The 27,993-nt window shown below is 34.6% G+C and overlaps 1 protein-coding gene across 3 annotated transcripts; it reads right to left on the bottom strand.

The window, feature by feature from the left end:
• Positions 1-90: 90 nt before the first annotated feature.
• LOC139139340 (uncharacterized) lies at positions 91-27,888 on the bottom strand. Of its 3 annotated transcripts, XM_070708215.1 has the most exons (14): positions 27,765-27,878; positions 27,311-27,529; positions 23,258-23,438; positions 22,133-22,247; positions 20,953-21,165; positions 18,010-18,205; positions 15,365-15,527; positions 14,538-14,778; positions 13,941-14,077; positions 12,477-12,668; positions 10,585-11,240; positions 4,462-4,576; positions 3,637-3,690; positions 91-1,826 (listed from the first exon to the last, which is right to left on the bottom strand). In XM_070708215.1, exons 2-8 carry the CDS (start codon positions 27,465-27,467, stop codon positions 14,661-14,663), a joined length of 1,143 nt encoding a protein of 380 aa, XP_070564316.1. In that variant the 5' UTR covers positions 27,468-27,529; positions 27,765-27,878; the 3' UTR covers positions 91-1,826; positions 3,637-3,690; positions 4,462-4,576; positions 10,585-11,240; positions 12,477-12,668; positions 13,941-14,077; positions 14,538-14,660. The 3 variants fall into 3 exon arrangements, with proteins under 3 accessions (XP_070564316.1, XP_070564315.1, XP_070564317.1); XM_070708214.1 differs by having other exon boundaries at positions 27,311-27,888; XM_070708216.1 differs by lacking the exons at positions 91-1,826; positions 3,637-3,690; positions 4,462-4,576; ... (2 more) ...; positions 13,941-14,077; positions 15,365-15,527 and having other exon boundaries at positions 14,646-14,778; positions 27,311-27,887.
• Positions 27,889-27,993: the final 105 nt, after the last annotated feature.

Below are 27,993 nucleotides of genomic sequence, written 5' to 3'. Positions count from 1 at the left end.
TGGAGTAACTGTGGTAAATGTTTGAACAGCAGTTTTCATTCTGTGCCAGCAGGAGAATTTGTGTTTTGCTAGATGGATACCAGGAAGGCATTCTGTTGAGTGACACAAATTCAAACATTTATTTCATTATTCTTTCAACAGTGCTATACAGCAGCCACTTACAAGTGTAACAATGGAAATAACTTGGAATAAATACATAAAAATTTCTAAGAAGATAAATGAAATATGACAAAAGATGTACAAGACTTTCACATTGCATATAAACAAGATGAAGACAATGTGCTTTAAAGGTTTACAAAGGCTCTTTAAGTCTTTTATTTACAAATCTATTCATTGATAAAAAAGTTTAACATTTGCAGAAAGAGGCAATTTTAGTTAACATCCACATGACAGCATGGTCTAGATCACAGATGTGTCTAGGTTACAATACCACAGTACCTCATAACAGTATACTCGATGATTAAACTAGTCTTCCTTGCCAGACCTCCAACTTGTGTTAGCCCTTCAATCGTGTCATGAATGGTGAAACTGCAACTGTTTCGCTGCTTGTGGTGCAAATCAAGCACAAATGCACGATCAAAGTCTGGCATATGAGACTATGATTGGACCTGTTCACGCTGTCGTGGCCAAGTTAAAAAAGATACCAGGTATTTGCTATAGAATTCATCATCTGTTCCTCATCAAGCATTTAGGGTTATATACATTAACTACTTGAATAATTCTTAGTCACATTCAAACCAAGGTAAAATTTTCAATGAAACCACAGCTTATGGTGCAAATATCTTAAAAAATTTAATAGGGTTGATCCATTGGTAATGGTGGCATTAAGAATGACCATATTATTTTCTAAAATTGAGTGTAGCACATCGGTAGGAAAAGGACATTTACATTGATAGAAATTATATTGACACGACATAGAACCATACTTCCTACAATAATGTAGTTGTCCTTCAATATACTTGGTGACTTTGATGATTCAGGAGAACTACTTCAAGTTCAAACTTAAATGTAACATAGTGTCATTTTCAAGAATTTGGCAAATACATTCTTTAACACTCTATCATGTAAAAAATGAATAAAAAGTAGTGGTCACTATATCCATTTCCATTTAATCTTAAAAGGGCTCCCTAAGATACAAAAAAAATGTCACTTTCAAATACAGTTGATTTTAGCTTGTCAAATATAGACAAATATGGATCACAAAAGGACTTTGAGATATTTCAATCAATTCAATTTCATGTTTCAAAAGAGTTCTTTTTTCAGATATTTGACTGCAAACTACATACATTGATGCTCAATTGATGCTGAATATCGCCAAATCAGATTTGCATATTCATTATATTACTGTCAGTCTAGGGAGTTTACATTTGTGTAGGCATAGGTAAAATTTGGCACTCTTACCCTTTAAAGAGCTTTTTACATCTACAATAACCCAAGACATTTGTCAGTAAAAGAAACTCACGTAAACATGAGTCAACATTATGTTGTTTTTAATGTTATAAATAAATTGTAGTTACTGGCATTCAAATGTTAAGGCTAATTGTGTTCCTAAACAAGTTTGTCAAATGACTTTGTAAATATGCCAATCAGTGCTCGCTGGTGACTTTGCATGAGTGAATAAATGGTTGGCAATCAAAAATGTCTCATGCCACAAAGTTGTAGTTGTTTTTTGAAAATAAATGCATGAGTTTTCACAAAATTTTGCAAGTATTGCTCCTAGGTTTTGTTGACTTGACAAGTGTCTTTTCATTTGATGGTGATCGCGACTTCTCAGATGTCTTCTGTCCTTGTTTCTCATCTGATGTTTTCCCATGAACATCCAAGATCTTTCATGGAATCAAAAGAAATTAGAAATTTGACCACACTCTCAAAATTACATGATAGCACAAGACACCACATGACAATGATAGAACATATCTACTAACAAGTGACCTAACGGCCAATATAGCTATGCTGTGTTATGTAGAGAATAACTATTTGTGATGCGTGTTGATGAAGAAGGTAGAAATCTTTGATAGCTCCTAGGCGGCCAGACAAAAAATGGCAAAAACTACCTGCAAAAATACACAATTGAAGATTCCATCATAATTTGAACATATCACATTAGGATCATCCCTGAGAACATGTCAACCAAAGCTATCAAATGAGTAGTTTTTTGAGAAACAAATTTTGATCAAAAATGGCAAATATTGCCCAAAAATACAAAATTGCAGAACTGATTTCGTTTTTATTTCAATACATCATAAATTAGATAACCCCTACAAACTGTCTATGAAATATACTAAAGATACCAAATATAAAAGCTATCAGATGAGCAGTTTTTGAGTAATAAATTTTTTTAACAAAAAATGGCAAAAATTGTCCAAAAATACAAAATTACACATTTCATCATAATTCAAAGATCTGTCCTATTAAGATAAACTCTAGAAACCTGTATACCAAATATCAAAGCTATTTTTAAGAAACAAATTTTTTGACCAAAAATGGCAAAAACTGACCTAAAAATACAACATTGCAGATTTCATCTTTATTTCAATACATCATAAATAAGATTACCCCTAGGAACCTGTATTTAAATATCAAAGCTATCAGACAAGCAGTTTTTTGAGGAACAAATTTTTGACCCAAAATAGCAAATATATCGCATTTAGTTCATCAGTAGGAACCTGTACACCAAATATCCAGTCTATCAGACGAGTAGTTTTGAGAAACAATTTTTTGACCAGAAGTTGCAAAATTGTTCAAAAATTACAAATTTGCAAATTTCAAGACAATTTGATTAAAACTAACTGAGTTCACCCCAAGTGAACTGCATATTAAATTTCAAAGCAATCGGACGAGCTTATTCAGAACAGAAGAGATTTTGACCAAAAACTGCAAACAATGGCCCTAAAATACAAATACATGTATGCAAAGTTCACCACGATTTGAAGAAATCTGAGGTCACCCAAAGTGACCTTCATATCAAATTTCAAAGCAATCAAACAGGCGGTTTCAGAGAAGGAGGCAATTGTTGACGGACGACGGACAGACAGATGATTAATGGACAATTAGCCTATCTGATAAGCCCTGTGTTGCTGACAATGGAGCTAATCACAAAATTATTTTTTTTACATAAATCCCCCAAACTTTGATTGAACAGAGAAGAAAACAATGGGTATAAACAAAACTCTGGTGGTCAAAGCATTGCAACCAGTTTTGATCATAAGAAGTTACTGAGAAAAACTGTATGCACAAACTTGTAGAATACAGAAAGACAGCATTGGTGAATTAATAGGGTATCAAAACATAATGGTACAAAGCAGTGAAAGTTAAAAAACTACAACACAAAATCATCCATTAGGATTAAAGATAATGTTTTCAGAGTCTGGCACATTTACATCAATAATGGTAGAGATTACTTCCAGCAGCCATTGCAACCACAAATACATCCTCCCTAGAACTTCTTGGAAATGTAAGAGATTCAAATCACGAAATCTGTCTTGTTAAGCAGTAAAAATTGGTTTGCCAAGTACAGGAATGATACTGTGTAGAGTTGCAACTACAGAATAGTGTGTTTGTTTTTTACTCATACAGAGGAAAGTATATACATACAGGACTGATCTAGGTAGGGCAAACAAATTACTTTATGCATACCCCTTTGTTTGAAGCAAGATTTGTCATCTCTTCATTCGGTAGAGGATACATTGACTGTAAAGCAACAGGAAAAAATATAGTGTCAATGACACTATGCTCCTATTTCTATCATTATCAATTGATGGAGATACGGCCTGTATCTATATGATTAACAACAATCAATTTCATTTAATTATCTCTCTTTTGGGCAAAGTAAAATGTAAAATAAGAGTGGTTTTGTCACAATTTAAAACAAACAAAAATGACAACATTCTGGTGAACTTGAATATCAAAGTTTAAAGCCATCAGCAGATGATTTTGGTAGAAAATTACTAATCAAACTGATAAAACATATCATCCAGGTCAAAGTTTTGCTAATTTTGTGTTAAAGGCAGAGAACTTGTGGCTTAGGAGCAAGTTCATTCTTGTTCATAAAATGACATTTTTGTGAAGCTATATGCATAATGAGTGTATGATAATCTGTTACACTAAGAGCCATGGTTTGTTAGTCCTGGAAATCAGTATCAAGGACAATGTTCATGATGGTCTTGATATAATATATCATTGTTAATCTTCACTGCTTGGTTTATAGTGACTGATTTAGGTCTCAATACATTTCAAAGTCATATGTAATGGAATATATTAATGAAGCAATTTATTTTACGTCTGCATGAATTAATTGAGCCTATGCACAGAAGAAAGTATAGTCAGAAATAAAGGACTCAGTTGAATTTAAAAAGTCTTTAAATTCAAAGTAGCTTATAATCATGGCTCTTTGTTTCATACATGATAATCTGCTTTCATTTGCAGTTGATATTGTAAATGATGTAAAAGACAAAAACCAACCTGTTGTACATTTTCTTTATCATTGGTGTCTGTTGTCTTGACAACTGTCTGCATCATTTTAATGACATTGAGTAAGACGATATTTCTGTCTGTATTCTCTGCAATGCCATGTTCCCTGTACATCAAAGAATGACAAAACGAGAGATTTAAGTAAGATTTCATGGTTCTCATATAAATGCCAATGTCAATTATAGTCTGAGTAGACTATGACAATGAAGTCAAGACAAATGGATATTATGTGATGAAAACCAAACAAAGTATTAATGGAAATGTAATCCTAGTTTGACTACTGTAGCTTGAGCTGAGCCTTCAGTTCTGTTTTCTAACCACATAGATCGAATTATACAAATATATAAAATAATCATATGAAACAAGTTGTCTAGAATGGTATAGTCTCCACACACAACTGTTAGATTGTGGTGTTACTGTGTGAAGGTGACAAAGCTGTTTGTTGGCTGTTTTTACAAATATGTTTTCTGATAGAAAACATCATGATGGCTGGAAAAAAGACTCCGCTCATTTTTCCACAATATGCATGTACATATAATATGTGTCATATGCTGTATTTGAATTTCCATAGTGGTTTGCTGAGGCCAAATTCACACAGTGTCTCTCTGTTGGGATTAGTAACATGATAAAGTTTGCTCAAATAATGTGAGATATATTCTGGTTCTGTGTTCAACAAAAACCTTACTGCTACCTGTTTGGACAGCATTAATTTGATCTGAAAAAACTACGTTATTGACAGTTAAGTATATGGACTAGTGTACATGCCAAAACATATGAATATGTTATCTGGAACATTGGCTTTGTATTCTCATATGGTACGGTGCTGTGTTTCAGATCATAGTCCCTCCACCCGCGTGGTTGGAGGGACTGTGCTTAGATCGATAGGATGTCAAGTTCCTGCTATTTGAATTTCAAATCAATTCCTTGATTATCGTCAGTCTATAGACTGTGGGCGATTCTCGTTTATCACAATGCTGCAAAGAATGCTGGGAAATTCCTGCTCTAACGATGCGGTGTCATGGCGGCCAAAAATCAAGGGTATGTGTGAAAATTACAGTTTTATTTTTCTCTGTGTTGGAGAGTCAATAGCAGATTTTGTTAATGTTGTGAATATCACTTAAATACATCTGATTTCAATAAAAAGCAACAAATTGAATGGTCACGCAATTTAAGCATTCTGATCGAGGCATATAAAGACTTTGATTTTTTCTGCATTTTCATCATACGCAGATTTTGACAAGAAATGTCCTCCTTTACACTGTACATTGGCAAAAGCCATATTTGGTGTCAAGCGGACCGTTAACGTAATTGAAGGTTCCAAAATGTGGATTTTGTGACAAATTGCATCATTTTGCCATGTCGTACTTTGAAAAATCATGACAAACATTTTATAATCATTACATCATTTATCATCTGTAAACTCAACTGTACTCCCAGAATATCGCATCGGTAAATTTTGTAAAATATGCAAACGTTTTCTGAACATACACTGTTTTGGGGTAAAAATACACTGAATGTTTGATTTTTTGTGCATTTTCATCCAATGAGTAAACATAGGGCCAAAGTCCCTGAAGCTACCATAGACATGGATACAAAATTTAAGTATTTCCTGACTGTATGAAATTATCTCACTAAGGTCATCCTAGGGACTTGTAAACCAGTAAGCTCTGTTGAATAAGTTGAGACTGTACGTACTCAGAGAAAGCACACTGAAGACAAATGTTTGAAACTTAAGAAGTTCAAGGTCATCAAAAGCATTCTAAGGAATCATGTTACACTTTCATTGCACTGTTTACACAGATTGCATAATTGCTATAAATAGCACATGAGGAATCTTACAGCCAAGCTTTACCATAAAAACCATATCACTTTGACCACTCTTTTAATTGACCACTCTATTTTTTTCCTGAAAAGTAATCTTATTTTATCCTTACCAAGTCAACCATAAATGGAAATTAGAACTTTCTCTATCTCTATTTATTTGACATGACATGACATGACAAACTATTATGAGCAATTTCTTTTAGATAACATAAATGGTGGTTCAGAATATCAAAGTTGGGATTCAGGAAAGTTGCCTTTACATGTTTTAATCCTCCAAGATGGTAAGCATTTCACTATGAACTGTCAAGAAAAGTTGAACTTTCTGATAATTCCACACTAAAATTATTTTGGCTTTGATGATTTCCTAATTAATTCAATTATTTAAAATCTTATTAATTATTTTTTCTGGGTGAATTGATAGGGTTTATACAGTACAAGAATTACATACAATGTAAGTCAAATTTTGACCAAAAATGACAAAAAAATTCCTTAAAATACATATTTGCATATTTCATCACAATTTGAACAAATCTAAGTTGGGTTATCCCTAGGGACCTGTATACCAAATAACAAAGCTGTCTGACCAGCGGTTATGAAGAAGAAGATTTTTTACCAAAAACACCTTTTTTGGCACTAATTTGCCTATTTTCAACAATATCAAAAAATTAAAAAAAATAGTTTCTCAAAATCATATTTTTCATCTACACAACAAATAGCAAATCAGTAAGTACTGCGGTTCTCAAGATATTTGAGTGGACGGACGCCTCACAAACGGACATACATACATACATACATACATACATACATACATACATACATACAGACTGACGACGGACGCCGGACGGATACCCATCCCAATAGCTTCTATAGACTATAGTCTATAGTAGCTAAAAAACTACTCCAACTCGAATTTCTGAGATTATTTATATCTTGTTTATTCACACCAACTCCATCTTTGCATAAACACGGTAAATAAAAAATATACAGTCGCATGAAATAGAGTGAAAAATTGTTTTTTTTTGAGATTTTTCATCACCTAAGTTACTGACCCACCTGTCAACAATATTCCACATAAAAATCTTCTCAGTGCCTGAAATATTGACGGTATGACATTACTTTTCATATGCACACATTTGGCCTGTCACTGATATCACCATACGTGACAGATCGTTTGTGTCAAATTATGGTTTTGTGAATTAAGATCAACTTCTGCGGAAAGTTTCAATGAAATGTGACTCAGAACTTGTTGAAAGGTCTTTACAGAGTGAAACAATAAATCTTGTACACAAATGTAGGTACTTGCTTACATTTTAGTAGAAGATCGCAATTAGAGGTTGGAGCTATACATGTAGCTCCTCCGAAAGACCAACAAATTTGTGTATGTGAATCACGATGACTGACTCACACTCAATCACAGGGAGATTGACGCCCATTTTATGACATTCAAACAGGATGACAACGTCATTGATCAATGAATGAATAGAAATGTATACTCTTGACACGCCTATATATAAATATTTTTAGATATTTTTGACGGCGAGCTGTGAGATTGCCAGTTAAGGCAGCCGTCATTATTTATGCCTGGGGGGTCGGAGGAATATTCTAAGGGTGGGTCACTCAAAAAATTGAAAGTTACAAGGGGGGGGGGTTGCTCAAAAGTGGAGAACAAGAGGGGGGGGGGGGCTTACTCAATTTTGTTGATTGTACTGAAGCATTTAGTAAATTTATGAATTAATACAATAATAATAAAAGAACAGCAATATGTATGCTTGAGATATGTATGTTCATACCCGGTATATGTACACACACACATACATACATACATACATACATACATACATACATACATACATACATACATACATACATACATACATACATACATACATATATATATATATATATATATCTCATAATACAGGTGGTTTCAAGTAGAAACTAAAATCTCATTACACTATGTGTTTCACATTATTGTGATCTTCAGACGAGAATGATCAGCTATTCGACGTGGCAAGCCTTATGTTAGAGGCTAGTACTGAGTACATTTTTCAGTATTTCCTGATTAAAGATTGATATACTTGCCTGATCATTCATGAGAAACGTCTGCTTTCTATATTCTACATTGTATAGGTTACCGATAGGGGAAAATGTGTAAAGCAAGCTAATTCTGATTCTATAAAGTTTAAAACCAGTGGAATGCCTTGACAACAAACCCATCTTTTATTGCAGGAAAATGATAATAAATAATAAATGTGAATAAATGTATGTCTGTCGCTATTTTTTCGTTTTCAAAAAATGTAATCTTCATTGAAATCAGTGAACTGGAATATAAGTTTTGGAATACTGTCTCAGATTTCTGTTCCTTTGAGTTTTTTATACAAAAAAAATCTGAAAAAAATACTCCCCAAGTGCCACCAAATAACACCATTTTAATCTCTATTTGGTCGCTTGTGGTGCTTTCGCACCACATCTTTGCCCTCTTTTAAAAAAATCCTACGGAGAACACTGCATGTCATCAGAGCACTGGATACAGATTTGTACATCAGCCCCTGTCACACTAATGGAACCTCTTTCCAACACAGACCTGTACCCCAGGGTTTAATCAGGGTCTGTACAGGGCCTGTCACAGCAGCAATCCATTTTACTGTATAGATATTTAACTTTCCCAATTTTTTTGGGGGGGGGCACTCAAAATTTCTGTAGCAGAGAGGGGGTTACTCAAACACGTCATGGTTGGCAGGGGGGTTACTCGAAATTTTGGAGTTTCTAAAGCAATTCCTCCGACCCCACCCAGGCTGTAAATAATGACGGCTCCCTAAATTTGAGCAAAAGCTATGAGACCCTCCCTTCTTGGTGGGAGATTGGCACGTGTTATTTACGTTGTAAAAGAGCAATTGACATAGTAACACCTTTTTTGCATATCACGTGCACTGAATCAAAGTCTTTGACTTGCTTATATAAAAGGTTCAATGACATCATTCATTTACATGTCATCCTTCAACAATCAGTCGGTTGCAAGAGATCACTCGGTACATTTTACCACATTTGTGATTTTACAAACATCGGCTGATTTTTTGACATCAGCAAATTGCAGGGTGAGATCTCTGCTGGTTTCATATTTCATGGGAGAAATTCTGTTTATATGTGAAACTGTTTTTACAAGAGTCTGCAAGAAATCTGCTCCATTGCCAGTGTTTGTTCATGCAGGAATATTTCATTTGCTTTTGCAATATATGTGACAAGGATGTTGTTGCCAAAATCCTGGCCAAGCAAGATATTGAGCGGCCTAAATACTAACAGTCTTGGCCACGGGTGCTTGCATCTTTGTTTAGATCGTCGATCGAAGGCCTGGGATCATACTCCTACTAAAATAACGAGGTTCACACTTCGATCACGGGCCTTCTATCGACTATCCAAGCAACACAGCAAGGATGCGTGGTCTTGGCTAGCAACTCTGGTACTTCCCAGCATTCACTGTCACTATTGTAGCAAGTGAAGACTTATATCCACTGAGAAACTTTGCAAAATAATCAAAATATCTCCTTCTAGCACACAACATAACACATTGCGGAGTAAAGAGCCGGCTATTTGGAATATATAATGAGTGATAATAGACACATCCACTTTTTGTCCTCAGTCCGAAGACTGAGTTAATGGCCTGTAAGATATTGCACTTAATACATACAGGGTACGACGTGATTAAAATTAAAAGTTCAGATATAATAAGGAAACAAGCAACTTAATTTCCATGTAGCAATAACTATGACATTTTGTCCAATTGTTTTGCAGTGTTCATCAAATCTGATGACTGAAAGACGAATTTACTCATGGATGAAGAAGATACAATCATGCTTTCTATACTGTACACTTTCTATTACCTTTCAAAGGTATCTAATATGGTAAGTCCAGTCCAGCTAATAGATTAGTTTTCTTTAAACCCTCTGAGTGCCAAATTTTTACAGATTTTCCCAAAATATTTTGATAAAAATTGAAGCCAATAAAAACTTATGGCCATTTGGTCCAAAATAAAGAAAAGAAATTATAGAAAAATTCATAAAAATTGGAAGACTGCGTGAGGCACAAAAAATTTGATGGGAAAAGTTACAGCACTCAAAGGGTTCGATATTGCCAGTATCAATCTGCAGAAATACGTGTCAGAATGTGTTTAGATCTTTTCCATTTTCAAACATGAATGGTCTATTCATGCCATGCCTTATGATTTCACAGGACATTCATGTTAAACAGATGCATGTCAGAATATGAACTGCCTGGCTGCAGTTGTAACTTTACCTTTCCATTGTCATGGTAACCAGTAAAGCTTCTGCAGCTTTGTATAGAGCAAAGGAATCTTCCCTGGAAACCCTTTCCGTTACAGATTTTCCGATGTCTTTCCTCAGGTCTTCAAGAGTTTCTGGGATTCCTGACTCTATGGAAACTTCTTTCCAGACTGGAGTGGTACAACTCACAATGCATGGAATTAGCTGGAAATATGTAGGTTTTCTTGGTAATGATGTCACTTGAATTGGAAACAGAACTGTTGATCCCCGAGTACTTCGATGACGAAACAATGCGATGTGAAATTCTTCAATTTGACTTCTGGATTCCACATAATGAGGTGACACCAAACAAACAACTTTGGTGGCAGATTCTAAGATACCAAGTTGTGTGTGGTCTGAAGACACCGTGTCATTGATCACTAATGATGGTACAAACTGTTTCAATATTGCAACCATTAATTTGGCATATTTTCTATCTTCTTCAGCAAAACTAAAGGCAATATCACAACTTAACTGATCACCACTTCCCATCTTCTCAGCATCTCTTCCTTTTCTGAAATTTGTCGTTGTTTCTCTAAGTTTAGTTTGCCTGATTTTACCATACTTCTCTGTAAATATATGCTGCTGGTATTCATCAACCAAGGCTCTGATATCTATGAGATTACCATCCTAAAGTAGAGAGAGAAACAAAATGGAATCAATGATGACTGATGTTGTACACCAAATTGGTTGTTATTGAAATTGTATATATATATATATAATCTTATAACTATATCTGAGTTTATAGGGTAGGATAATTTGGATTATCTGTATGCAATATATTATCCAACTACCCTCTAGAAACTGACATTTATACCTCTCATCATCTACATATAATATATTACACCATAGAAGTGGTTTTATAGCCAATGGTATTGTCAATCAAATGACATGACAAGGATTGATAGGGAGAAAGTCTTCCAGTAAGAATTTATACAGAATCCATGTTGTGGAGTCCAGACAAGTGCTTCCAAATGCTGTGGTGATTTTAACAAACTTAATGAACACATATTCTCTAAAAGGCTGCAAATTGATTTTCAAATGTGTAAGACCAATGGTGTCAGAGGAAGAAATGTTTTGAGCAAAAAATTATAAATGACTGAAAAAATTTGCATATGCAAATTTTATGATCATTTTAAAACCGAATGAGCTCATTCCATGGAACTTGCATACCACATTTGATTGTTATTTTACAAACAGCATTAGACAAGATTTCTAAAGAAAAGTGAGCATAATGGGAAAAAATACAAATATTTGAATACATACATTTATGCTACTTTTGATAATACTCAATAGAGGTATCATTAAGAAGCTACATATGAAATTTGACAGCTTGATGTCAGACCAACTGTACCGTAGAAAATGATGTTTGACCAAAAATGATGCATCAACCAAAAACTTTGCAATAATTGTGAATTCCCTCACACCATATGTACAAATCAAAGTTTGGTCATTCCAAGTGACTTGTGCATCAAATAGTAAAAAGTTCTCTGAGCAAGTAGAACAGGAGTTGCACATTTGAAGGAGGATGAAAGATGTCACACAACAGAACATGGAGACCACAGTCAATCAACCTGTCCATGTCTCTGACAACACAGCCAATACACAATTACAGTCATGAACTATGAAATTTCAGAGCAAAACTGTTTTAGTTGACATTGATAACCACTGACTGGATGACTGGCGTGAATAAATAAATAAATAATATTTGATTTTTTTATTTTTATCTCCAGCAACATTTCCTAATACTTGCAGAATTGAAAAAAATTCAAACCTGAAAACAAAAGACATATTCCACACAATGAATCAAAAGTTGCAATACAACATAAATGATATCCAGAGAATATATCAACATTTACAATTCACCTTTGGTTTTTGTAGACTTGATAAACTGATATCATTGGCATTATCTAACATTTTGACGATTTGATGACAAAATGGCTGAATGTCCTCTTGTTTTCTTGCTGTTCTGCAATCAGCCATGGCTAGCTTGGTAAATTCCAATGGTGGAGAGATTACATCTTCAAGACAGACAGGAATGAGTTGAAGATCATGCTCCTACATGTATGAAAGGCAACAATAGACCGGAAAACATGTCAGTATTGACTTGTGTTAGAAATCGCTTACATTATATTATTATACATTAGTAAGACTTAATTCATCCAAAACCTTTAAGATAATGGTAACTGCATTGACTATTTCATGCTAATATATTTGCAAGCTTAGATTTAAATATGTCAAGTTATTCAGACGTCAATGAGGGTAAGGAGGAAGATCAGATTCCAGTCCTTGATAGTACTGGGGGGAGGGGGAGGAGTCTGCAGGAAGATTATTCCATTCCCTGATAATACCGGTACATGGGGAAAACGCTATTAAGACGAAGATTATTCCAGTCCTTGATAGAACACGGGGGAAAATATCGGAGGATTATTCCAGCCCTTGATAGTACTGGGAAAAGGTCATCAGGTGGAAATTTTTATTTCAGTCCTTAGAGCAAAAGGCCAGGGGTAAGATTATTGCAGTGCCTGATACTACATGGGGAGATGGTCACTAAGAAGATTATTCTAGTCCTTGATAGTACAGAGGAAAAGCTCTTGGTAGAATACATGTCATGTCATTCTTTGGTGTTGTTCAAGGAATGAACAATTTAAGTTGTGTTAAATATCACTGACATTTCAACCAGAACATTTTCAGCAAGTGATTTTGTGGCCGATTTAGCTGTGCTGTGATATTAAAGATAATTTAGATAATAGGTGTGTCCAGGTTTAATTTGTAAATTGAGGGAATACACGGAACATATTTGAATATATTTAAGCAATAAAGCACACCCAGCGATGGTATACCATGAGATTTTGACCAGTTCACAACATATATGCACGAGCGATAGCGTATGCCAGCCATGGTATATCGCCAATATACCATGGTTCTTTTCGCATCTCGACCAATCAGATAGCTGTATTTGCACCATCAATATACTAGTATGATACAATTATCAATATGAGAGCTTCTTTTTTAGGATGGGATAGAGTCCAACTGGTGAGCATAATTTGCATACCTCACCAGCTGCGAATGCTGGAGGCGTATACTGCTGGTGGTGCACTTTGTTGGAGTACACTTAAACATAGTCAACTGTCAAGAAAAATGTTTTTTCTTGCCAATAACTGGCAAATATTACCCAAAATATAGCTATGGAAGTTTTATCATCCTTTCCACAAATCTGCATGTGAGTCAAGTCACCCCTAGACCTGCATACAAAAGGGAATTCTAAGAAAATCTTTTGATCAAGATTGAAAGCTTAGACCTACCGGTAGATACAAAGCTCACACTCACCTTATCTAAGTGTTTGGCCAATGCCAAGTTGTACTCTTCCTGACAAACTTGTGATTGTAGATAATCTTTTGATACACATGCTATCATACATCGGCTACCATCAATAGATTGGTACAGTGTTTCTTGCCAGGCTGTACCTGCATATAAAATGATTTCATGACAAGAATAAAAAAAATGTTATTGGCACTGGGCTCCCATTTTAATCATAATTAATTGTTGGATCCTTTAAAGACACTCCGCTCTATTTATAATCACAAAAAACTAAGTGTCATATTTGCAACAGAACTAGATTACATTAGGAGGTACATCTTGGGGTAAATATTTGAATACCTTTTCTTGGACAAAGTCAAACTACCTGTCATAAAGTTAAACGACTAACATTAATTACTGCAAAGTTCAGTTTTTCTTTTTGTTGGTCATATTTAACGGGTCATCAACAGATTGATATTCTTCTGTTGAGTATTTAAACCGTAAGGCCAAACTTGACATCCAGTAATACAATTTCTCGTTTCGAGAAAATTAAGTATCTCCAAAATTATAATAAAAACTTCACCTATTGCAATTGTCCAGAATTTCAAATGTTAATGACATACACACCTGTTTTCAACTCTTGAGTATCAAAGAATATTCTGAGATCAGCTCTGATGGACGACAAGGTGTTGAGAAACAATGCAGCGAGACTGGAATTCTTGTGAGAATAGGATATAAACACATCATATTTCATTGTGAGTGCTGTGATATGAGAGTCCTCTGATTGGACGATGTTGATGATAGTGATGTTGAAAGACTGTCAATCAAATGTTGACAACCAGCTTCTATCTTTTCAACAGCATGAGGTCTGCAAAATGATGAGATATTTACTGTTATTCCAAAACATTATACAATATCATAATTTTACATGATTGCCAACATAATTCTTACTATCCCTGAAAGCTCTGATTCTGTAATGAACAATAAATTGGGTGAATATGATGACGGTTTGTCTATTTCAATTTTCTATTACTGTGCTGCACTGAATGATGACATCAGAGCAAGTTACTTGAAGTTAGCTATTCTCAGGAGGCAAGAAATGCTTGCATTACAAAGAATAAAAAGTAATTTTGTAATTATTGAAAAAATAGGAAAATAGAAAGACAGACAAAATAAAGTGCATATTTTGTCAGAAAGTAAAAATAGACATGAAACTATTCTCTTGATCTAATTCTAGACTTTGATTATCAAACTCTCTCAAATCACCATGTTATGACACACTGTCAAGTTATCTAACATATTTTCAGTACAAAGTGTAAATGACACAAATAAATTCTGCAAAGAGATCAAATTATTTTCTCATGAAGAAAAGAAAAATTCAATAAAATTTATGATTTAAATGTATATTCTGATGCAAATTGGGAAACTATGATACAATCATGTATCTTACTGACCTGCAGTCTACATACTGTACAAGGCCCATGTATGTTGGCATTACTGTTATGTTTTCAATGTAGAATGGCGCTAACATGTCTCGTTTGGTTTTCCTGTTGCAACACAATGCTATGTTGTATTGTTCCATGCAACGACTTGAAGCCAGATATGCAGGGCTTAAGACTGTGTCGAACAGAAACCAACTTTACATTAAAGTAATCAATGCAATCTGAACAAGTCATCGTTGATGACACAGTCCCACTTGTTAATGGGTACTTTGATTACAGGTCCTCAGAGAGGATAGAGTCCTCTTCATTAGGTCTGTGATAAAAATACTTTTGAATAAATTCGCTCGATACATGTGTGAGTTGTAGTTCAGGACATGGAAAAATCGTAATAAAATGGCCACACGGTAGCCATATTGGATCGTATCACAAAACAAATTAATGTGCATATGTATGACATTGGTCAATCTCCTTGTACCAACTTTGAATAAATTCACTTGATACATGTCTGAGTTATGGTTCTGGACATGAAAAAATGTAATAAAATGGCCACACGGCGGCCATATTGGATCGTATCACAAAACAAATCAATGTGCATGTGCATGACATAGGTCAATATCCTTGTACCAAGTTTGAATAAAATCTGTTGAAACATGCCTGAGTTATGGCTCTGTACATGAAAAAATCGTAACAAAATGGCCGCAGAGCGGCCATATTGGATCGTATCACAAAACAAATTGATGTGTATAGCTATGACATTGGTCAATGTCCTTGTACCAACTTTGAATAAAATCTGTTGAAACATGCCTGAGTAATGGCTCTGTACATGAAAAAATCGTAACAAAATGGCTGCACGGCGGCCATATTGGATCGTATCACAAAAAAAATTGACGTGCATATCTATGACATTGGTCAATGTCCTTGTACCAACTTTGAATAAAATCAGTTGAAACATGCCTGAGTTATGGCTCTGTACATGAAAAAATCATAATAAAATGGCCGCCTGGCAGCCATATTGGATCGCATCACAAAACAAATCGACGTGCATCTGTATGACATATGAAGTAATCCTGTACCAAGTTTGAATGAAATCGCTCCAGGCATCTCTGAGATATCTGCGTGAACGGACGGACGGACGCACGGACGCACGCACGCACGGACATGACCAAACCTATAAGTCCCCCCGGACGGTGTCCGTGGGGACTAAATACGTATTTAACCAATGAAAGTATAATCTTTCAACTGGTAAATTAATTTTATTTATCAAGTGTAATTTTACTTGCTCACTGATATTTGTGGTGAAAAACATTATTCATTGTATAAAGCATAACTGGTTTAGATAGAAATATACCATGGAATCGCACTGTATTAGTGTGGAGTGGAGCTGTACACCTTAAATATTGCAGGCAATTGTCTGCATGACTATGTGATCCCACAATAGGACTGCGACCTTGAACTTGCATAGAGCAAGATTGGAAATTTCAATTCAAAGTGCTGTTACAGTTAATAATAATAACATTTTCCATGGGCGATAATCGTATATTGTCAATGATTTTTGTGACACTCTTGTTTGATTACTTTATCACATCATAGAGGTGATGTGTTGATACTGCAAGGCTTCATAATGTTGCATTGTATTGAGACAAAGACTCAGAACTTCATCCCTGGGTACATTGAGCAAATATCACACAAACTGCTTTGAAAGGTGTTGTATTTTCCAATCAAATACAAATATAGAAGCTTATTTATTTATTTATTTATTTTAAATCTTTATTTATGTTTATGCTATTGCTTACAGCACAGATTATTGAATGTTAAATGGAGGACTGATTATGAGTGTTTCTGGTGCTATATGCTATTTCATGCATGGAGCAAGTACATGACTCTAGTCTGTGCTATTTCATGCATGGAGCAAGTACATAACTCTAGTCTATGCTATTTCATGCATGGAGCAAGTACACAACTCTAGTCTATGGTGTGGTGAAGGTTTTCATAGCATCTGTAAAGTACAAATAATAAACATTTAACAAACTGTGCTCACATGCAGTATTTTTACTAATGTAACAGTTAATAGTTAAAGGATTGGACAGGTTCAGCAAAGATACTGATGTTCATTAATCTGAAAGTTGCTATACTCACACATCTTCAGAATACTGATGTTATAGTGACATTTCAAGTTTAATGTTTACAATACTACACACTTTCAGTACATCAAAACCCTATCCTAATTAATTAAAGGAGTGGATAGTACGCAAATCCTCTGTATACCTAACTGGGGAGGTTACAAAGCGATTTCTCCATAGTTTAACATCCAAGGAGTAACTGGGGTTTTAAAATTGAGTGTTTACTGTCAGACAGATATTCAGCACCCTGCAGACCCAGTTAACAAGAGGGATATGTAACATGTGTGTGACTGACTGTAATAGTTGAAGTGAAGCAGAATTATGAAAGTGTGACAGCACTGGTGCGCCTAAGCACAAGTCGAAAAGTTCTCATAGTCATATGCTTGGAAAAGTCGAAAAGTTCTCACATGCTTGGAATCATAAAATTATCAAAATCTAGTATTTTGTCAACCAACATACAAAACCGTTTTCTAATTTTTATCAGAATCAAATATAATGCACAGTCCTAGACAAGCTGTGATTGAGGTGTAACCATACCTGCTACAACCTTTGCACAGGTGAGCATCACCTGATAGATTGTATCTTGCCACACTTCATCTGCGACCAGTTCTTGCTGTTCAAGGAATATTTTGATATCTTTTTTCATTTTCTGAAGACTTTCTTTAAGTTTCATTGCTGATTCTGAATCCTTTTCACTATAGGATAAGTACACATCATACTGGATGGGCACTTCCTGAAAATCAAGCAATTCAATATCATTGCATTTTATTAATTAACTCTTCTGTCATTATATTATTTTACAACATATGATTATAGCTTTCTAAGCACTAAAACTTTGCCATTTTCCACTAGTCAGCAAATTTTCATTCAATTATGTAACAAACTTACATTTAGAACAATGTCACTGAGATAATGAACGAACATCAAATAACTATAAATGATCTGTTGCCATGGCATTCAACCAGAGGAAGAGAAGTCAGATTAAAGACAACTTGGGAAGCATTTATTACAGAGCAGTGTATCTCCAAGCTAGCTGCTTCTACAGGAGTCATTATTAGCAGTGACAAGCTAGCTGGTTCTACAGGAGTCATTATTAGCAGTGACAAGCTAGCTGGGTCTACAGGAGTCATTATTAGCAGTGACAAGCTAGCTGGTTCTACAGGAGTCATTACTAGCAAACAATACTGACTGCTACAAATAGTCATATGTTTCATAAATTGCAAACTACAGTGTATCTTCATTTCTATCACAGCAAACTATGGTAGCAATGTTCATAGCAAGATCTGTACATCATTTAACTTTGATCTATAATGATGATGTTTAAGGCTATTTACTGTCACTGATGAATTTGGAAGTTTAATATACTGGTATAAAACAGAAATTGGCTTACATATCTTACTATCATTCAATAAAAATATCTCAGATTGCCATTTCTGCTTTCAGGTGCAATCTGAATAAATTTCAGATTTTATCATGACCATAACACCAACTAGATGATCCCTTAATATTTAACAGATTTTATTTTTTCCTTTATATCATTCTATTCATTTCTTAATGTTTGTAACATTGTGAGTATCAAAATTATTGTAAACTGAAACATTTCCTCTTTTCTGACAGTCAAATACATGGCATACTTGTGTTAATTACAGATCATTTGTTGACAGTATGACAAAAACATAGGGCCAATGTCCCTGAAGCCAACATGGTACAGAGGACGTACATACCATAATACCAGATATAGTGAGAGTAGAGGTCCAATGGCAATACAGTGTATTCTTATGGCAGAAGAATTGTTCCACTATGGCTCATACTTACATAGCCCCTGTATACACAGACATTCATTATTGGCCAGCATAGAAAACTGCCATCTATGTCTATAAAAATGGCAAAAATTGCCCCCAAAATACAAAATTGCAGATTTCATCATTATTTATATGCATAATAAACAAGATAACCCCTACAAACCTGTGTACCAAATATCAAAGCAATCAGATAGCCATTTTTTAGAGACATTTTTTGACCAAAAGTGGCAAAAATTGCCCCAAAAATACAAAATTGCAGATTTCATCATAATTTTGATATATCACGCTTAGGTCTGTAGGAACCTGTATACCAAATATCAAAGCTATCAGACTAGTACTTTTTAGGAACACATTTTTTTACCAAAAGTCACAAAAATTGACCCAAAAATACAAAATTGTAGATTTCATCATATTTTGAATTTATCACATTTTGATCATCCCTATGAACCTGTATACTAAATATCAACGCTGTCAGACAAGCGGTTTTGGTGAAATAAGTTTTTGACCAAAAATGACAAAAACTGCCTTAAAAATACAAATTTGCATATTTCTGCACAATATCTACAAATTTTAAATAGGTCATCCCAAGGGACCTACATCTCAAATATCAAAATTGTATGACATCCAGTTTTGTAGGAGAAGATTTTTAAAGATATTTTGATCAAAAATGGCAATAATTGGCTTAAAAATACGGGTTTGCATATTTCATCACAATTTGAACAAATCTCAGTAAGGTTATCCCTAGGGACCTGTTTACAGAATATCAAAGCTGTCTGACCAGTGGTTATGAAGAAGAAGATTTTTTACCAAAAACAGCTTTTTGGGGCTAATTTGCATATTTTCAACAATATCAAAACACTAGAACAGATAATTTGTCATAATAATATGTTGCATCAACACAATAAATATCAAGTCCCCGTAAATACTGCAGATATTTGAGGGGAGAGACATCCTCAAAAACGGACATACATATACATTCATACATACATATATACAGACAGACGCTGGATGGATACCCATCCCAATAACTTCTATAGACTATAGTCTATATTAGCTAAAAAATCTAAATTAAATATATTATAGAAATAATGGTTGACGCGCTGACCATTAATGTTTGTTTGTGGGCAAGGGCGAGAGGAAAGCCCAAAATTAACGGGCGAGGCTTGCCGAGCCCGTTAATTTGGCTTTCCTCTCGCCTGCGCCCACAAATAAACGTTAATGGTCAGAGCAGAGTCTAATGCTATTTCTATTATATTATCAGTGAACCCAAGAAAACCGTCAAAATTTCCGAAAATTTGAGGCGCAAACGACAACTGGGCCCCAGAAACTTATTCATATTCACAGGCATTCACAAACCATTACTGTGTATTTGTGATCAGTCACGTGGTTCAGCTCGCCCAGTTGAAATGCGACGGGCAGGGCATGGTAATATAATCACTCTTAATGTCATGCATTCACTGTCAATATTTTATCAGACACTGTAAATTTTAGCATATTTTCCTGGCTTTAAAATCATAACTTGCTTGAATTAAAACACCAGACTTCTTGGCATGTAAAATTTTAATATTTACACTTATTTCTGAAGCTGCAGACGAACATGATTTTTGCAAGTTTAAAGATAATGTCTTTCATCATATCTTTGGCATTGTACAGCTTTTTAATATGACATGTAACTCACCTCAGGCATAAATTGTTGTCCTTCATACTTCTGTTTTAACTCTGAAAATATTTGAGAAATATCTTCAAATCTTTTCTTCGCTTGTTGTACTTGATTTGTACCCTCAACATTAGCAAACAAGACAATCTTGAGTTTCCTGAGTGGTAACCCTGCCTTTATCCAATTGACAGCGCCCTCTACCATGCTTTGTAGCATGATCTTCTTTGGGAATCCCTGTACAAAAGTGAAAGTGTGTAAGACACACTGGAAACATTGCCTGGCAGATAGACTTGAAAAGATTCCACAATACTGTCTGGTGACCTTTCAGTGATGACTCCTGACCTTTCAGTGTCCATGACTTTAATTAGAACCAAGGCATACAGTTATAATAATTATAATTTCTAGCTGATCAAATTTTGCTCATTAGTCTATTAGTCTGATTTTTAATGAACAAACATAGAGTTATATACAGGCATTTTTTTAATTATACATTTGAAAGCGTGATGAAATTTTTCTCTTACCGTTATTTGTATTTATTTTACATCAAATTGTCGTATTGTTTTGCATGGTTTGACGACTAGAAATGAATGCTAACAGTAAACGCTAACAAATTAGCATCATTATTTCCTACTGGTATCACTGAAAAATATGTAAGCAATCAGGAGAATCTTGCCTATTGTTGTGGAAAGATAAAAATGATTATTTCAGTTTATTGTACGTTTGGTTTTGATAGTCCTGACTGTTCACTTATCAATCTGAAATTTCATTACTTCCTGAGAATCACCTGAGAAGGGGATGAGCACAGTCACAAAATCTGACTGACCCCTATGAGTAGATCCTGACTGTAAAATTTTGTCGTGAGTGTGACAACAATTGTAGCAAATTGAAGTATCTCCTTCACAGAAGTACCCTGAGAAATTCTGTGGGATTCTGAAATTCTTTAGGATTGTGATAGGAATTCAAACCATCCAAGAGGATTTGCCATGAGAATTTTACAAGACGATCAAACATACATTATCACTGAAAACGTGCAAATGCTGAGTAGTCTCATTTGAATCCTGTAGAGCTTTCTAATGCATGATTCCTATGATATATTTGTATGACATTATCTATCACTAATACCAGTATTTCATAAAAATTTGATGGAGCTAACTCTGTCACTACGTTTGGCTTTCCATTGTAACTGGGTATATAGACATACCTGATCTCCTGTTGTAAGCAATGGTGTGATAACTCTACCGTCTTGGTTACGGAGTATAGACACCAAACAACGGAAAACATCACCAACCAGTTCTGCTGGATGCCCACGCATCAACCTGAAAGAATAATTGTCTAAAATACTATCACAATATTCTTTATATGATCAACATATATTTGGAAACACAGACGAAATGAAATTTTATGTGCAACAAGTTTTGTAATTACTAAAAGAAACCAATTAATAGTATTTGGTTCTTCTTCAAGACATATTGGACTATATGCAGCTTGCTGAAAAAAGCAAGGAATCAGAGCTGAATGTAAATGTAAAAAATACAAAATTTGTGTATTTGGTGAGTTTACCTTGTCCATACAGACATCTGCATTATTAACTGAATTGGAACTCTGATATTGTTAAATAAGGCTATGAGAGCAGATATTTCTAGTGTAGTGAATATAGCTGGTAAAGGAAAAGAAAAGACACATACAAGAATTAAGATGAATAGACAGAAAGAAGGATAGGAACTAAGGTTTATCATGCATGTAGGGTAAAAAATTATACAAAATGAATAGACTGGTACAATAGATCCATTTGACCCTTCTTAGTATACATATGAATCTGGTGTTGCTCTTAAATTATACATTGACAAAGATTCATAGATTGGAAATGAAGACACAAAGAGGAAACCAAACACATGAGTGTATTATAGCCAAGAATGGAAATACATGTGAGAACAGTATATATTAAGTAATACATGTATGGTACGTATATCGTGAAGTATATACTAATGAACAAGTTTGTCAGTGAGTTGTACAGAAACAGAACAGTTACTATAACAATTGACTTGATAAATTTGGAGGATTGGGTATTTTGTGTAAAGATTGTGCAAATAATGTACACTTTAGAAAACATTTAATTTATTATATTGATAATCTCAAAATAGTCTAATTTGGTATATAATCATTGAAAATACTTTTCACTGTAATTGAATGTCAGAACATAGATGATAATATACAGAAATAAAGAAGAAGACACAAGTATGACCTGATGGTAAGTCTAATTTCATTCCATGATTCCAGTGTACATAAACAAAATTTCAGACTTAGAGTTTGATGGTTCAATACTTACTTTCTATGTTCAAAACAAAGCACTCGCCCATAGCTGTATTTGGCTGGCAAAGGCTTGGACCACCAACAGGAGTACAACTTCCTAAGGTCTTCTTCCTTATCTTTGGCTAAATCTTCTACACTCAATTTGAGGTGATTGTCCAAAGCACCAATCAGAGATAGAGGTGTTGGTGAATAATCACCTGTCAATCAAATCAACAAATCAATGACATCAGATGATTGTCAAAAGCACCAATCAGAGACAGAGGTGTTGGTGAATAATCACCTGTCAATCAAATCAACACATCAAATGATCAATGACATCAGATGATTTTTGAATTGATGGCAGTTACCAGTGTACTGAATTAATGGCAGTTACCAGTGTACTGAATTGATGGCAGTTACCATTTACTGCTACTATAACTACTGTAACTGATGACAGACTGTGTAGACTTGACAATAGCTTAATAAAATCAATATAGAAGTCATAATATCATTTTGCAAATTAATTATGACAAGTGTTATTGATGATTATTGGTGGATACAGGGAGATAATTTTGGGAGAGAAATGCCTTTCTTTTCTGGGTAAAGTTTTGTTAGCATTAACCAATCATGAGTGATATGGTATCTGCTTATTGTTACAACTAGTACCATTGATTTTATTCACACTGTTGCAATATACTGTTTGTTATGATACTGTACATATGTGGTCAATTTTGAAATTATTTGACATATTGTCATTAAACTGACGGGCCATACTGCATTTACTGTATACTATTCAAATCACTAAAACTCTACTAATTATTCAGTAACATCTGTAAAATGTAGACAGTACTTGTTAATCTGATGTTTATGTCTAATTTCATGTCATTGTCAACGATTCTACTTGTTAAGGTTGGTGACTACCCATGGTGATATAATCTAGGGTTTGTTAGCACGCTATGATCAACTTAATATCACTGGAGCATTATAAAGCTTTCAAAGATGTGTAGTCTCCTTCATCAGATGCAAGGGTGGAATGAACAATTGAAGCAGAAACATTAAGTTGCTCGTAGCATGTTACTAATTCCTAGATCATATTATATTTAAGATCAACATGGCTACTTTGTCTTTTACCAGGGGCAATATGGTGTAGAATCAGCCAATTAAACCAGTAAACATTTGGAAATACTAGAAAATATCCTTGTAATCGTGTCATTTTCTTGAAACTTTAAAAAAATACTTGGAATGAGAAGTTGTTTTGGAAAATATATTCGATAAGTTGTGTCACGCTAGTTTTCATGACATGGCAAAATTATACCTCCTTGGACAGACTTCAGAACCTGCAATAGAACAGTTGACATTACAGTTCTTCTTGGTACTTTTAATAAATTTATATCAATATACCTTTGTATATATTCACTGCATTATCAGCAACACACATTTTTTCCTCATTCAATCTAAAAACCATTAATTTGTACAGTAATATTTTACAATCCTACAACAGCATTAAATAGCAATCTGTTGTCCTTATTCAATTCCATACATGCTTGAGCGCTGAGATGAACTGCCTAAAAGGAAACAACATGCGAAATAGCAGCCGATATAGCTCCGCCGTTTTGTGTAGAGAATAAATATTTTTGACACATGTGTTAATTGATAAAGAAGGTGGCAATCTTTGATAGTTCGTGCATTCAGGAAGGCCTGACAAATATTGCCAAAATAGCTGAAAAAATACACAATTGCAGATAGGACAAAATTATGTTCACATCCTTAACCACTGTCTCACAACATATCCTGGGTTGGTATAGGTCATTTAAGGTCACAGACTGAGAACATTACCTTAATTATACAAATTTGGGAGTTTTCTTGAGCAGATGTATCTAATGAATAGCATCCTTGGGACTTTTAAATAATTACAAAGCTATCAGACAAGTAGTTTTGAGAACAAATTTTCTTGACCAAAAATGATAAAATCATCTTAAAAAATGTTTTCTTGAACAGAAGTGACAAAATTGTCTTAATACAAATTTGTATATTTTAGAACAATAATCACATATCCAACTATTGTCATCCCTGGGCATCTGTATACCAAAAATAAAAGCTGTCTGTCCAGCAGTTTTAAAGACAAAATATTTCTTACAATTTTTTGACCAAAAATGAGAAAACTTGTCTAAAAATAATAATTTTGCCAATTCTGTTGTAATTTCAATAAATTAGAAAGGTAACATCCTTGCAAGTATCCAACCCAATTTTGAGAGCAATTTGGCCGGCGGTTTCAGAGAAGAATGATTTTTACTTAAAATGAGGAAAACCAAAAACTTCAGCAAAAATACAAAATTCAAGACATCTTCACGATATACATAAAAGTGAACGTCTACCTAAGGTACTTGTACACTAATTGCGGTTCTTGAGTTATTAATTTTTTACCATTTTCATATTTTATAAGCTCATTTGCATAATTGGGGCAATGCAAACTTCATTTGAACAAAATCTAATGTATATCCCAGGATGCATCCATACACCAAATACCAAGCTAAAATGTGCAGTGGTTTGCATGGTTTTGATGTTGACGGACATACTGTACTTACACATACACACATACAGATGCCACTGACTTCAGCTTATACGATAAGCTCACATTGGTATACCAAATGTGAGCTAAAAAGTAAGATTTGAACACTTTTCTCATCATATATTTGTCTAATTTATATTGTGTCATATGCAATTATATAGAAAATGGTAGTATTTTTACTCTTGCGTAGCATTTCCCTTGACTATTACTAGATTATGTTCATAGTTTTGTTATTAGACCAAAAAAAATAAATTATGCTGTTCCGATAACATGGTTTTCAAAAATAGGGTAGGTAGGTCGGCAGGAATTTTTTTTTAAAAATATTTTTATTTTCAAATATGCATTTTTCAGGAGTTCAAGGTGGTCCAACACTGGCCACAACATTTCAAGAAAAATGTGTCAATATAAAAGGAAAAAATACATAGAAGATATGATCCTCGTTCAAGCAAAAATCAAATGCTAAATAACTAAAGCGTGATTTTTACTGCCGTGCTTACGAAGCTCTAAATAGCGTCAGCAAGTAAAAAATAGGGTTGGTTGGATTATCGGAACAGCACGATTATTTTTGTTCGGCCTTAGCTCTATTGATTTCTTTTCAACAAACACATGACCTTTCTGAATATTTTTTAGTACAGTTAGAAATTTCTGGAAATTGTTCTTATAAACCCTATCTACCATCTATAGCACAAGTACAATATTTCCTTGCATTCAATGATAAATTTGATGGCATATCTCAGCCTAGAAGGACCACTTGTAAATTTTAGACTTATCCTTTATAAATTGAGAAACAGTCAGATGTGACATGTAGTGTTTAACTGATTCATTGTATACTAGTTTGTGTTTGATGACCAGGCAGCTTTAAAACAGTGAATATATGGGGAAGTCAGGAGGGGATACAAACTTTGAAAATTTGATGTCAAATAGGCAGTACTTTGAACAACTGACGCTAATATTTTGGCCCCTTTAAGTTTATCACTTTTTGCATAACTCTCCCTTCCTGTTCATCATTTTTCAAGTGACCCTCCCTTCCCATTCTTCAGCATCCAAACTGCACCTCCCCGGCCGTAAATAGTGGCGGTTCCCAAGTCATGATCACTACCTCAGCATCGTTGAACTTGAAAGCCTATTTGTATTAATTAATTAACCCTTTGAGCTCAAAAGTCAATATTTGTAACCGTTATAAAATATGCCTTTGTAAGTCAATTTTTGTTAGATTTTTGCCAAAATTTTTAAAAAAGTGTGGCCAATGAAATGTTGTATTCATTTGGTCCAAAATTATCAGAAAAATTACAGAAAAGTTCATGAAAATTGGTAAAATATTGCCCTTTGGCGGGAAAAAAATATGGCATTCAAAAGGTTTAATGTGTTTACACTTTTATAAATTCCATTTTCAATGAACTTGAACACACTGACACATCATAACATCTTCCATAGCGCAGGGCATAAGTTAGTTGGCATTTCTTTAGCTTTCAGTTCAAGTACACCAGCATATGTGTTGAGATACATTTACAAATGACTTACCACGAAATGCAGACACCATAAGAACATCAACTTCATCTTCCTTCTTCAGTTTGGTGATGTCACCAAAGCAGAGGTCGATTTCATTTTTTCCGCTTTCTGTCAGAATTGTTATCGTGTTTTCTGTTATTATACCAGACATCTTTTGTCCAACTATCATAACCGAGATCACATGAATCAATGAAACAGTACTCGTTGACACACCTTCACTCCGGCTTCAGCCTGTCAGTTGAGCATGAAATATCAACGCGCATATACATATGATATGTTATGACATGTTATGATCTGCGGTCTAAGGGAATTTATGACAGAATCCATTCATGATTTCACTATATCCTCGAGGGGACATCGCCGCTCCGATAAATAGATACCATAAACGACGAACATTCTCGACGTAAACTGTACACATAGAGGTGTTGCTTGGTTACTCGGACACATCGAGTTTGACAGTTCCTACATGTGAAATGAGCGCACACTGATATTTCCTGGTGGCGAAAAGAATGCTTGCCGAGTGCTGCGTGCTAAAACCCCTGCTGCAGGCAGGATACAAACATGTACACTTCACTCTAGTCTGCAGACACAAACAAAACGTAGCCGAGCTACGGTAGCCGCCTTCCACTGTGACCTTTGACCCCGATATAGCTTTCTGACAATGTTGGCTTTTTCGAGAGCCAGCTTGTAGCAAA

This window comes from Ptychodera flava, chromosome 8 (genome assembly GCF_041260155.1).
Source record: "Ptychodera flava strain L36383 chromosome 8, AS_Pfla_20210202, whole genome shotgun sequence".
Taxonomy (NCBI): Eukaryota; Metazoa; Hemichordata; class Enteropneusta; family Ptychoderidae; genus Ptychodera; species Ptychodera flava.
This window is presented reverse-complemented; position numbering and strand designations above follow the sequence as displayed.

Coding starts and splice junctions, on each gene's coding strand:
- LOC139139340 (XM_070708214.1), bottom strand. CDS start 14,664: ATGAAATATGATGTGTTTATATCCTATTCTCACAAGAATTCCAGTCTC. Junction 4,577..10,584: donor GTTACCATGACAATGGAAAG/GTAAAGTTACAA, acceptor TTTGATGTACAG/GGAACATGGCATTGCAGAGA. Junction 3,691..4,461: donor ATAAAGAAAATGTACAACAG/GTTGGTTTTTGT, acceptor GTTGCTTTACAG/TCAATGTATCCTCTACCGAA.